The 13,552-nt window shown below is 28.6% G+C and overlaps 1 protein-coding gene across 1 annotated transcript in view; it reads right to left on the bottom strand.

Annotated features, from left to right (window-relative positions):
- Positions 1-8,858, bottom strand: part of Cds (CDP-diacylglycerol synthase) — a 44,229-nt gene extending 35,371 nt beyond the window's left edge. Inside the window, exon 1 of the mRNA XM_067284593.1 lies at positions 8,594-8,858. Coding sequence (XP_067140694.1) covers positions 8,594-8,650 — 57 coding nt within the window. The 5' untranslated portion in view covers positions 8,651-8,858. The remainder of the gene's footprint in view (positions 1-8,593) is intronic.
- Positions 8,859-13,552: the final 4,694 nt, after the last annotated feature.

The following is a 13,552-nucleotide window of genomic DNA, read 5'->3' on the forward strand; positions in this document are numbered from 1 at the left end:
CATATACTTGCTTTAAGTTTGGCATTTGAAAATTCATTCTTGACAAAATTTTAAACCATTTTACATATTCACAAGTTTTTATTTTTATTTTTATAAAACCTTAAAATATAGTAGAAATTAAATATTAAATAATACTCTAAATATTTTTAACTTAAAGCAAAAGCAACATTTGCCCTTGTCTCATTTTTATTTCAGTTTAATTTTCTACAAACATCTTACAACGCTAAAAGAGTTCTCTATTATTGCAACACTATATTTTAAAAAATAATGCAGCACTGTCACATAATGTAGAAACAAAACACAAAAATCATTTTCTTAAAAATTTACATGACCTGGAAATACATTGAAAATTTTTTTTCTCAAAAACAAAAAATAAATTAGAAAAGATTTTAAAAATTTTTAAATAATCGTTTTTATTTTTCCTATAATATTTAATTCCAACTATAGCTAAATTCAAATCTGTACTTATATTCATTAAGTTATTCAAATTTTTTATATTAATATGTTTATATAATTTTTTTTTTATACGAGTTTGTTTCAAACCCATTAAAAAAATTGTTATCTATACTACACAAATTTCACGACACTAGCTATAAAACTGATGATTAACTATATTGTAAACGAATAGCTGCTTCTTAATGCTCTTTCCATCTTCTACCTAATGGACATCCTGTTAATTCTATATATACGTGATACGGTTATAGATACAATGAAAACTATATACAACATCAGATTAGAGAACAACATTTAAGAATAATTTTTTTCTTTTTGTGTTTTTGATAAAAGTATTCTTTTTATTTTATTATTAAAATCTGATATAATCAAAAACTTAAAATCAATAAATTTAGATCCAATAAATTCAAACAAAAATTTTATATAAGGTAACTGTATAAATTTGAAATTAGTTTTGTTAAGATTTTTACATTTTTATTGTATTAAGTTTTTGCTATTTCATGCTAATTTTTTTATTTCTTTATTGGCATAATCATTTAATATTACAATTCTAAATAATTTATTTATTTCAGTATCTATTTATTCTTTTCTTGTAACTCGATTCCATATCTTATAGACTTCCACTAGAAACAAGTTTTTGTTAATGTATGAATATATTGGATTAATTATTGTTTCATTTACATTACAAATTTTTTGATACTGTAATTTATTAATTATATGTTTTCACTGTAATATCTAAATAATTTAACTTGTTTCTCTTTTCTATATCTATTTCAAAACTTATGTTGTTATGAACAGACCTGATGAGAAGAGGAAAGATATTGCATAGCAACAGGACCTTACAGGGGGTCCAAGAACTTGTTTTTGGACCACCTGTAATAAATTTCCTTGCAACAACATATCACTGTAGTGTGTGGAGAAGGGAATATGGAAAAATAAAAAAGATTGGCAGGTCAGAGATGGTGAGGAAATGTGGGTAGAGGAGAGGCCAAGAGGCTGTACCAAAATCTGTGATCTCGCTTGACAAGGAGCTACTTATGAATACTACAATATTTATTATATTTAATAAAATAAACCTTAATGTTTTCATAAATTATATCATCATCTATACATCTTTCTGAAAATTTTATACTTTGTATCTCTGTTATTTTCTTATCTACAGTTACCAAACTCTGCAAGTCCAGGACCTATAATCTCTTATGTTTTTCACCAGCTTTTTGTTTATAAATTGCAAATGAAGTGTAGGAGTACTACAGTTAGTAACAATTTTAATATCTAATTTTGTAATGTGTGTATTTTTTGTAACATATTCACTTGCTTATTTAAATTGTTTTTTACATCTATTAAAGGATCTGTATCTATGAGGCAATATATATTTTCACTAACTATTTCTTTATCTAACTAATTAATATTTACTGTTACTGTCTACTTTTTCTTTGTCTGCTTTTATAACTGTAATATTATTTTCATTCTTGAAATAAGGTCTGTTAAAAAAAATGTGTTAACATATTATTATTAAGATTTCAAAGTAAATATGTTATCAATTTTATATTGTTTTTATTTTAAAACTGTACATCACCTAATTTGTCATATTTTATTTGTTTTTCATCACTAAAATTAATATCAATGCTTCTGCAATATTAACTACAATATTAAGAAAGAACTTCTCCCTTGTTTCCGGTCCATTAAAAGTATATAAATGTCTGGATGCATCCGAAAAAGTTTTCAGATGGCCTGATTGCGAAAGATGATTAAAAAACAGAAAAATGTTTCCTAGTAAATATACTTCAAATATATTGCCACTTCTCTTAATTACACTGATGAACAGAATCAGATAGGACCATATCACATTAGCAACTTGTACTCTCTGAGAATGATCTGTAGCTGCTTATGTCTATTCTCTCACTATATAGATGATGTGGAATGATATATAATACAAGGGCAGTTGTTTTTCAAGCTCTGATGGTCCATAAAACAGACAAATATAAATAACAAAATGAATTTATTACCAAAAGTTAGGTACAAACATGGTTACTTTTTGACATAATCACCATGAAGATTGAGGCATTTGTGATATCTGTGGATGAGCTTTTCCATCTCCTTGTCATAGAATGTTGCAGCCAATGAATTGAGATGGGCCCTAATGTTTTTTTGAAGATCATCATTAGTCTCAAACCTCTGCCCTGCTAGCCATATTTCAGTTCAGGAAAGAGGTGGAATTCTTCACACATTAAAAAGTTCCAAGCTGGGTGGAAGTCTGTAAGGTCTTCACCACTTTTAAAAACCCAGGATATAGCCCCCATTTAGTGCCGAGTGACTTCCACTTCTTTCCTGAACAGAAAAAGTGGCTAGAGGGCAGAGGTTCTATTATACATATTATAATTATTAATTTTAATATGAGATGGTGCCTAATGCCTCACTCTAGTGCCAAATTCATTTCTAATTTATAATCATTATATCCAAATTTAGCCGATCATTTACAGCAGTTGTGGATGTATATTTGTTATTAAAGAACTTTTCAAAATACAAATAACTGTTTTATCACCCTGTCATTGTTTTCTGATCTGCATAGTGTACTCTTTATTGACTTCAATTATGGAAGTGTTCTTATTATATAGAAAGTATGGCTATTAAGTAATATAAAGTAAATAATTTAAAATTTACACTAGACTATTCTAGAACAATACACAACAGTTGGAATAAGCAAGATGGCAATAATCAGTCTAGCATGTGATGCTAGACACTAAATCAAATACCAATATGGTGTAGTCTCTTCAGTTTTTGTATATTGTTAAAAGGACATTGTTGGACAACTGGACAACTGCACAATGGTCAACTGGACTACTGCTAACTCAGTGCTGGACTCTGGGCAACAAGAGATCAATAGACAAAATACCAAATTTTTTATTGTTTTCTTTCACCATTCTTTTCTATTGATCTACTATATGGTAAATTTAAATAATATTTTTCAAGAAACAAGTTAAACGAGTTAAAAGAACAACTTTGTAATTAACAAATATATTTATACATATTACATACTTTATTTACTTATTTTTACAAGTAAATAGAAAATCCCAAGGTGTTGTATAGTTGTATAGTTGTAATAGTTGATATCTACCCTCAAAAATAACAAATATACATAAAAATAAAGACAACAATTTCATAAAATTAAAAATACATTACATTATACATTAATTAAATATAATATAAATTAAAACAAAAAAGTATAAACCTTCTTGGAAGAATTTGTTTTCAAAGAGCTGCTATTCTTTGATGTGCTTTGTTAACTGCTTCTGACATAAAATAATTAACAATGCTATGGTACATTGGTCCAAAACATTTCAATTTTTCTGGAAATAACTAGCACCTTGTAGTTCATAACTTATAACTCGTGTCTCATAAGTTTTACTATATTTATATTTATATATATTTTACCAATGTTTTCAAAAAACAATAAATAAAAACTATCAACAAAAGTGTATTCTTGCTAAGGGTGAAAAAATTATTAAGTTTCTGTCCCCGAGAAGATGGAAATCCAGCTAACTGTCTCCCACTGCACTATTGCCCAGTTGACTGTCACCCAGTTGTTAACAGGTGTTGTCACTTAACATAGATGTGTGATATAATTATAACAGTGGTGAAATTTAATGCATTATCATCTAATTTGAGATTGTATTTTTTATTCAGAAGCTTATTTTACACTTTGAATGTAAAAATGCACTCAAAGTATATATACTGCATAAGCAGTTTGAACTTTGAAGTGTCATTTCAACTCTAAAGCAAATTTTTATCAAACTTGGCATTCAAAGAACAAAGTACCACCGTAATAATAATAAAAATTCACTAAAAATATGTTTAGTTAATGAAATAAAAGTTGATAATGTAAACTTTTTTACTTTTGTTAGAATGTCAAAGAATTCATTTTGCAAACTTAAATATAATCTACCTAAGGAGAATCCATTAATGAGAAATAGCCTGTTGTATGAAAAATAACAGGACTATAGGATGAACTGCTTCAGCATGATAGATGAATGCAATGCTGAATTGTTTAAAAAATATAGCATAATGTATATTGTTCTATGATCAAGTCCTACAAGCCAGGAAGCAGCAGGGCACTGCCCTGGGGTCCATGAACTTTAAATTAAAGGGCCTAGAGAGAAAAAAAATTAAAAATTGTCTGTTTTCTGATTTTTTTTCCAAATAATTAAATAACTTTGGCCAAGAGCTAACACTTATACTAGATTATTTTTCTTCATCAATATCATTATGTTACTTGTATAAGCAGGGTCTCCAAAAGGGAGGCCCAAAATGATCTTTGTCCAGACAGCTTTCCTTTCTCTCAGGACTCTGCCTATGATTAAAATGGTACCAGTTGCCGAGTCTGCTTCAAATGTCTTTGGCCTATAATTTACGTGATACCTGTTGCTAAGTTGGTGGCCTATTTGTCAGAAAAACATTTTGTGTCCTTAGCCTTAACCTAACAATTTAATTTTGGGACATTTATATGATCATATAATATCATAAACTGGATAGGCATAAACACTAGCACACTAAACCATAAAATTCTTGGGGGAGAAACATAGGACCACATTATTGAATTATTTTGCATTGTTTCAAACTTCATAATATCTTCTAGTGAAAGTCATTAAGCAGTTCAATAATTTGGTTCTAGGTAGCCTGAAGATGGCCTTTAAACAAGGTCAAAAACATTTGTGATTAAAGGTTTTTCTGTTGGAATTTTATGGTTTTGTGTGCTAGTGAATTTATATGTTGGTAATAATTAAAATATTTTGCTTCAGTCATCTTTATAGTGTCTTCAATCATCATATTTTTAAATTATTTAATTTAAAATATATGCTCTCCACCTCAAATTAATAGTGGTTTGTCCCTGTACATCATACTTTTCCTTTAACAATACAATCGTGCCAGTCATCTACCTAACACCTTTCAGATAAAAATTTTTGAATTGAAATAACATGACTTCCAGTTTGCTTTGAAGTTCATATATAGTTAATCAGGGTCTCCTGCCTCTAAGGTTTCCATATCTGGTTTCATCTTTCATCTATGTAACTCCACTCTTGAGATTAAGGAAGGACAGATAGACACATGACAGTGGAAATTTATAGGTCTGCAATTTGAAAAATTGCAGATCAATAAGATCAGCACACACAACATAAATTCAACATAAGAAAAATAAATTTGGTCTACAAAGACAAAAGAACCAACTAAACCAGAAGATTATTGAGACACTTTCATGAAACAATAGAATTTAGGATAAGACAAGATAGCCTCTGCTCAGATTATTATTGATATATAAAATTTTATCTACATTAAGTTTTCAAATGCATAAGGAACAAAACTAAAACTAATGGCACAGAACAGAAAGCAATGGAGAGTTTATATCAATTCAAAACTCAATCTATCTACATCATTTAAATTTAATATATTTTATAAAAATGTAAAAAAAAAAAACACATAAATGTCCATGTTTTTTGAGATTAGATGGGGGATGGTGGGGTGGCTCCATCCTTATCATATACATCACTACAATGCATTTACATATGTAGCCTACATGATTAGTTGGTACATGTTGTTATGTTTATCAAGTTTCCAGGTGAAAAGGATGATGGGAGTGAGGTCACTGCCTTAAAACATCATTAAAATGCATTATCACAGACTTAGGTATATTCTCAAAACTTCCAGCTCAATCAGAATTGATGAAAATTTGATTGAAATATTTGAAGACATGATAAAAAGCAAGTTAAATAAAATCAATTTTAAATTAAAGAAACAAAACAGAATAAATTTTAAGTGTATTTTCATCTAACTAACCAAATACTGGTTGTAGAGCTGCAATTTGAAAAAATGTAGATCTATAAATTTCTACTGTTGCTTGTCTGACCTAATGTCTTTCCTTAATCTTGATAAAGGAGTTAGATAGATGAAATTCAGGACAAGAATTGGAAACCGTCAAAGTAGGAGGGTCCAATTAACTAAATATAAACTTCCAATGCAAACCAGAAGTCACATTATTTCAATTCAAATATTTTCCCCCAAAAGATGTTAGATGACCAGCACAACTCTTATTATTAAAGGAAAAGTATGATGTACAGGGGCAAACCACTATTAATTTGAGGTGGAGAGCATATCTTTTAAATTAAATAAATTAAAAATATTATTAAAAATTGCAGCCCAGCATTGTGACAATGTCACGATAAATAATTGCTCGTTCCACTATATATCATCATATCCAGTTTAAACTGTTTCTCAAAGGATGCTTTATTAATCAACAAATGTCATTATCAACAACCTGTTAGTTTCTTTTACCAAAATTCTAAACAACTTGATTCTGCTAAGCTAACAAAACTAAAAGACTAGAAGGCATGAAAATGCTATAACAAAATGTTTTGATTAAACAAAAACTGATTGATGCAGGAAAACACGCCTTTAGTTATAAAATACATTTTCAAATAAAAACATTTTTATCTTTCAGAACTATTTTAATAACAATCAAATATATATTACACATTGCATTTATGTATAATTAAAAATACAAGCACGTAGGAAATATAGGAAAAAGACTTAGGCCTAAATAAATTAATTTATAATTTTATCTTTACATGTAACTGTACAATATTTTAAACAAAATTTTAGTGCATTATTATTAAGATAATACATTATTCAATCATTAGTCATCTGTAATATATTATATTGAAACATAAAAAATATGATGGATAATTGATCATTTATTTTTTACTAAAATATTAATGTTGATACAATTTTAAATAAATTGTCATACAACAGATTTTTATTTTTAAATATAACCTTTATCTAATACTTAAAAGTGTAAGCCATATACAGTATATGAAACAGAAAATCATCCAACTAAATTGATTTCTTAGAATAAGAAACTATTTGTTATGTAAAACAATTTTTTTTTACAATATATATAAAAGCCCTATATATATAATTCTAGATGTAGTTATTACAGTTAAAGATATTTTCATCAAATCCTAATTTATTTTTAATTTAAATCTCTTTAATTTCTTATTTTATTCTAAATGAAAAATCAATATAAACTTTACATTTAAAATTTGTATTGTTTCAAAAACAAAAAAATATATTATTATTGATTCACTTTAAAATATAATGTTAACTTTAAAAAAAATTAAAAAATAAAATATTTTTTCAGCATTATTCATTTACTAACTAAATAATCAAATTGCAATTCATAAATTTAGAAACAACAGAACACAATGGCATCCATTGTTATTATTTAATTATTTCAATGTGAAGGTGTCAGTTTACAGTCCACAAAACATAAAATAACATCAACAACAAAAGACTGGTTATTAGAAATACATGTCAATGTCAATCATGTACAAACAATAATTGATAATAAAGCAATAAAAATGAATGAAAACAAATATAATTTTTATAATTTTATCATTTGTTTTTCTTTTTTTGTTATTTTTGATTGTATATTGTATTTTGGGATAAAATTATGTTATTTGGGGAGGATGGAAATCTTTTGTCAACTGACAATTCTAATAATATGTATAATAAATAAATAAATATACTGTAGATAATTCAAATTACCCGGGCATTCTATAAAACCATATGTACGAGAAAATAGCATTTGTATTTGTTTAGCAATTGTTTAATTAACTGTATATGTAATATGTGGCACGTCTAGTTATTGTGCAAGCATTCCACTTTTTACACAATTTATAAGGAGTTAATTAGGAGTTGAAACTTTATCACGTTTCAAAATAATCAGTAGTGCATTGTAGCTTCATGGAGCCAAGGCCAATTTGAAGGGGCCTTTAAACACACCGTTGATTTTTCTTCAGCTTCATTTTTGGGGGAAATACTCTTATGATTGGGTTTAGGGCCTCCTTTCGGTGGGGCCCCTGGTAGTTTCATTTGTTGCCGATAGGATAAGACGCAAATGGAAATAATGTACGGTAAATGATTTTCCCAAATTATGCAAGATCCATGACGAAATATTGATTGACGAAAATCTCTAATTAAAAATTGCTTCATCTGGAATAAATTTCTACGATTCTAACTGCACAATAACGTCGATTTTATTTAAAACATGAAAGTTATTGTTATTATATATTAATAGGAACATCACCTGATTAACGTTAGCATCGACTTTCTCTTCTTGAGTCCTTTTCCTTAATTCAGACATGATGGGAAAGATGATAATTTGAAACCTGCTTTGAAGAGACGAGCGTCTCGATATCTATTGAAAAAACGAAATTTCTGGCCTTAACCCGACTTGTTTACATTCCACTTTTAAACAACTGCAGAAAACAGACGACTAATTAAAGCTCTCTGCAACGAAAGCACTCAACATCGACATCCGACTGCTTAACTAGCGACTACTAAAAATTTTTATTTTTCCTCGATCGCAGCGCTCGTTAGCGTCCGTTTCGAGAACTAAATACAGTAAAATTCTATTGATTCAAATTCCGATTATCTGGAACGTTTAACGAACCAATAAAAATTCGGGAAGTGTTTCAAATTTTCATAAGAAGAGGAGAGAAAAACGCGTCTTATTTACTCAATTGTAAAAGTGAAACATACAGGTTCGGAGAAAATACATTTCCGACTTATGCAATTTTTAGTCATTTTATTTATTTTTTTAGCAAACACAAAGTCCGGATTTATCATTTGTCAATTGAATAAAAGTACGCAACTTCATTCAGTAGTATGTTTCGTAAAATAATTGTTATTTCTGTGTTGTCACCCGCCGTATTCATTCTTTTATTGCAGTTTACAATGTCTGCGTAAAATGACACGTACTGTACTTCAGCAGTCATCAGGGCCGTCTTAACAGCATTATAGGTCTTCCCGGTTCAGTAACATGATGATAATTTAAAATATATTTTGATACTAGCAGATGAGCCCGACGTTGCTCGGGCAAAAAATAACAATAGTAAAGATTAAGATTAGCGAGGTTGAGGCCGAAGTTTTAAACGCGAAAACGTGTACGTCGGACGTTCGGTGCCGCTTTCCTGTAAGCCTAGAAGTTTGACTATGGTGTTTGGAACGTCGAGCATGTTTCCACTGACTTTCCAAACACCATTGCTAAACTTCAACGCTTACAGGAAAGCGACGCCGAACGTCCGACGTACACGTTTTCGCGTTTAAAACTTCGGCCTCAACCTCGCTATTATTACATCATTTCATAGTTCTAACTAGAGGCGAATCTACATAGGGACTAATAGGGCTTAAGTCCTGGGCTCCCAAGTGTCAAGAGCCCAGAAAAATTGAATTACTATCATAAATTTTTAATACTTTTTCATTCACAATGAGCACTTATCTTATAGTAAAAATTAGTTAATATGAATAACATAATGATAATGATAATTTATACTTTATATTATAGTATTATTTGTATTAACAAAAAATGGGCCCCATTGGACTTCAATAAGTCCTAGGCCCCGAAAAACATAGATCCGCCTCTGCAGAAGAAATATGCAGAATAGATACAATGTATTTAACATATTAATTAAAAGAGTAGCCTATTTAAATAAATTAATCATAGACGCCGCTACAATCCATGAGAAAAGGAATTAACTTTACTTTCTTAAAACAGACCCCCCCGTATGTTAATTGCATATTATGATTATAAATATAAATTAAACAACCTCCTTATCTGAGATACCTTTACAAAAGATGTCTCTTATCGAAAGTTATGGACGTTTTAACATTTATGACACTTCTCTAACTGCACACGTCATCAATGGAATGTGTAGTGTTCATCGAAAAATGCTTAAAAATCATTAAAAAATTATTGCATAATGGAGTTATTTTTATTTTCATATATTCAACTGATAAAAAAAACTCGTGTTACAGTATGTTAAAGTAATCAAAGTTTAACATATTGGATTTAGCATTATGCTTTTTAAAATTGTGTCCATAAAAATTTAATCTTAAAACTGTTGAACTAAAAATAGATAAATATTTTTATATGTATTGGAATAATTTTTATACAATTTAAAGAATCTTTAGAATACATTCTAATTTTTTTTTTTTTTTTTATACAGTAGAGAGGTTGCGGCCGACGTTTTCAATGCGAAAACGTGTACGTCGGACGTTCAGCCTCGCCTTCCTGTAAGCCTAGAAGTTTGACAATGGCGTTTGGAACGTCGAGCATGATTCCACTGACATTCCAAACGCCATTGTTAAACTTCTAGGCTTACAGGAAGGCGACGGCCGGATGGCCGAGCGGTCAAGGTGGCAGCCTACCGCTCTGGGGACCCGGGATCGAATCCAAACGGGTCGAATAATCCCCAGGAATTTTTCGGGGGTGGTCCGTTCGGATATGTCGGGCCCCGTCCCTCACCACCCGGTCGCCCCATTGTGGGCCTGCCCGAACCCATAATGGGCCTACTAAAAGAGGCCCTCTTAGTGCCCACAGGGCGGAAAGAGTTAAAAAAAAAAAAGGCTTACAGGAAGGCGGGGCTGAACGTCCGACACATTCTTTTGAACTACTACTTTTTGAACACTGTTTGAACTACTAAATTTATTACTGAGTTTTATTTACACGTGTTATCCTTTTAATAAAAATAATTGATACTTTAGTATTTTTTTCTAGAAAAGGTACTCGAAATCTCTAAAATACACTTTTGAACGGCTCTTTTAATATTTCTGAAATTTAATAGTTGTAAAATTGACCTAGCAATTGTATTTTCTCTTGCCAAGAAAGAATTTCTTGTAGATTATTGGCTAATAGATGTGAAACGATTACACTATAGAGGGATGCCAGTTTTGTAGAATCCCGTAACAATAAAAGCAAATGGCCATACACAAGGTAGTAACAGTGGCATTTGACTCGAATAAAGAAAATGTCAAATTTATGCAAACAATAAAAAAAAAATGTTCATCTATTCAAAACTACATAACTTCTTAATTATTCAAAAAACGATGAATTACAGTGATTGATTGTACAGTACATACATAGTATTGGTGACTTTTATACAATAATACCAGCGTCATTCAATTGTGATGCATATTATCTAATATCGTGTTGTGCTTTCGCTTACTCGTCGTTTGAATAAAAGTTTTAAAACCTAGATCTTCGCCGAGGGATTGTTTTCAGATTAAAAGCTGGTTCAACTGTATCTTCCGGAAAACAAACCTGAATGCCATAGTCTCTCTCTATGAACTATAGAGATGACGAAAAGGAGAAAAATAGCAAATTTGCTTTAATTATAAAATATTACAAAATAGATAAGAAACAATCTCAGTTATGTATTTTGTTTGAAGATTATTGTTCAAAGAATATAAATAAAACTGGGGAATTTTTAAGAAATCAAAATTAAAGAATCGTAAAAATTCGATAAAAATTCAACACCAACAAAATATAGATTTGTTTATTTTATTTAAATATTCGATAATTACAATTTAATAATTAAACTGAATTTAAAATTAGAATTTAATAATTAAACTGAATTATGAAAAGTCAAAGAAAATTACAATATTGATATTGTAATCACGCATAGAAATTACTGGACGGTAAATTATAGGGATTTTTAATCCGCACGCATTTTTCATCTGCCAAATATGTTACTTCTTTGAATGCAGGCAAGGAAAAAGTAATCTTCCGAGTCTGCGAAGTAAATATCCGAAGACATTCAAACAGTTTGTTACGTCCTAAAAATAAGTAAAAAACATTTTCGTAAATCAACAGTAATAAAAATAATTTAAAAATATATTGTAAATAATAATAATACATAATATTTTAGAGTTACTCAGACATAAAACGTAACAGTTATTTCTAAATTAATAAAACAATTTAAATATTAATTTAATTTTTCTCAGTGAAAAGCAAATATAAATAAATGAAATTGGATAGAAGAATATGTAACTTGTGTGAGAATAGAACTTCAACAAATACGATGGCAAATATACTTTAAATAAAAAATTTTCGAATATAACTTAAATAGGCTAATTCAATTACTGTATTTAAAAAAATTACAAGTTTGCTATAAGAAAGGCATGAATTGTTATCTCTAAGTATTATTAAAAAATAAACAAATGCGAACATTCAATTCAGTGCAAAAACATTTCTAAACGTTCTTCAATTAAATTAAATTATTTCAAATTTGCTAATTATGATTATCGACATCCTTAAATGATAACAGGTTCACTTTTAACTCATTATTTTAAAATTATTAAATGTTTTAATTATTCATATTTTATATTTGCCTATTTCTATCAATTAGTAAGCAATCTTGTGATTTTGATTAAAATGATTATTTATTAAATCAGACATACTAAAAAATCAAAAAAATCAAAATGTGGTTGTGAGATTTAAATATATTAATCAGTCATTGAATATAAATAAACATAAAAATACAAAACATTTTCTCACTTCTTTTTCTGTTTCTGCACAGGATTCCTCCACGTCTGAACTTGGAAGAAGATCATTTTTAATTTCCAGGAAATCGATTAATTTGTTAACCATTTGTCTTTCATTGTCTTCGTCTTTATTTTTAATATTATTTTCTGAAAATATAATTTTATAATTTAAACTTTGATCGTTTCTTAATTAAAAATTATAATGCAGACATTAAGTATATAAAATATTAAACAACAATAAAATAAAACAGACATAAGGATTTCATTTGTAATCATGATGTCATAATCATAAATGCATTGTTTTTTTGCATTTATAGACTTTCATAGATTATCTCTGTACTTCATATGCAAGGAATTTTTGTCAAAAATATTTGTATACTAAAATAAAATCTTTCAATTTATATTTTTGATGGATGTTTATTAATTCCGTTGAAATTAGTGTTGTGAGCAGTGCCTACATCAAGTATAATCATCTTATTAGGTAAAAATTAATTTTTAATTACAGATAAATACTTGATAGATTATACTTGAATTATAATATATATGTGTTAAAATATTGTGTTCTTCAAATTACTTCAAATTAGTTAATTTCTGTGTTAACGTCACATGAATAGTTGCTGAGATAAATTAACAAATTAATGTTTTATAGATTCATACGTTATGGAATTTAAATTCGTAGATAAAATGGTAACAGAAAAATTAAGAAAACATATTTAATTAA

The sequence above is a fragment of the Centruroides vittatus genome, unplaced genomic scaffold (assembly GCF_030686945.1).
Source record: "Centruroides vittatus isolate TY-2023 unplaced genomic scaffold, ASM3068694v2 scaffold_1424, whole genome shotgun sequence".
NCBI classification, from domain to species: domain Eukaryota; kingdom Metazoa; phylum Arthropoda; class Arachnida; order Scorpiones; family Buthidae; genus Centruroides; species Centruroides vittatus.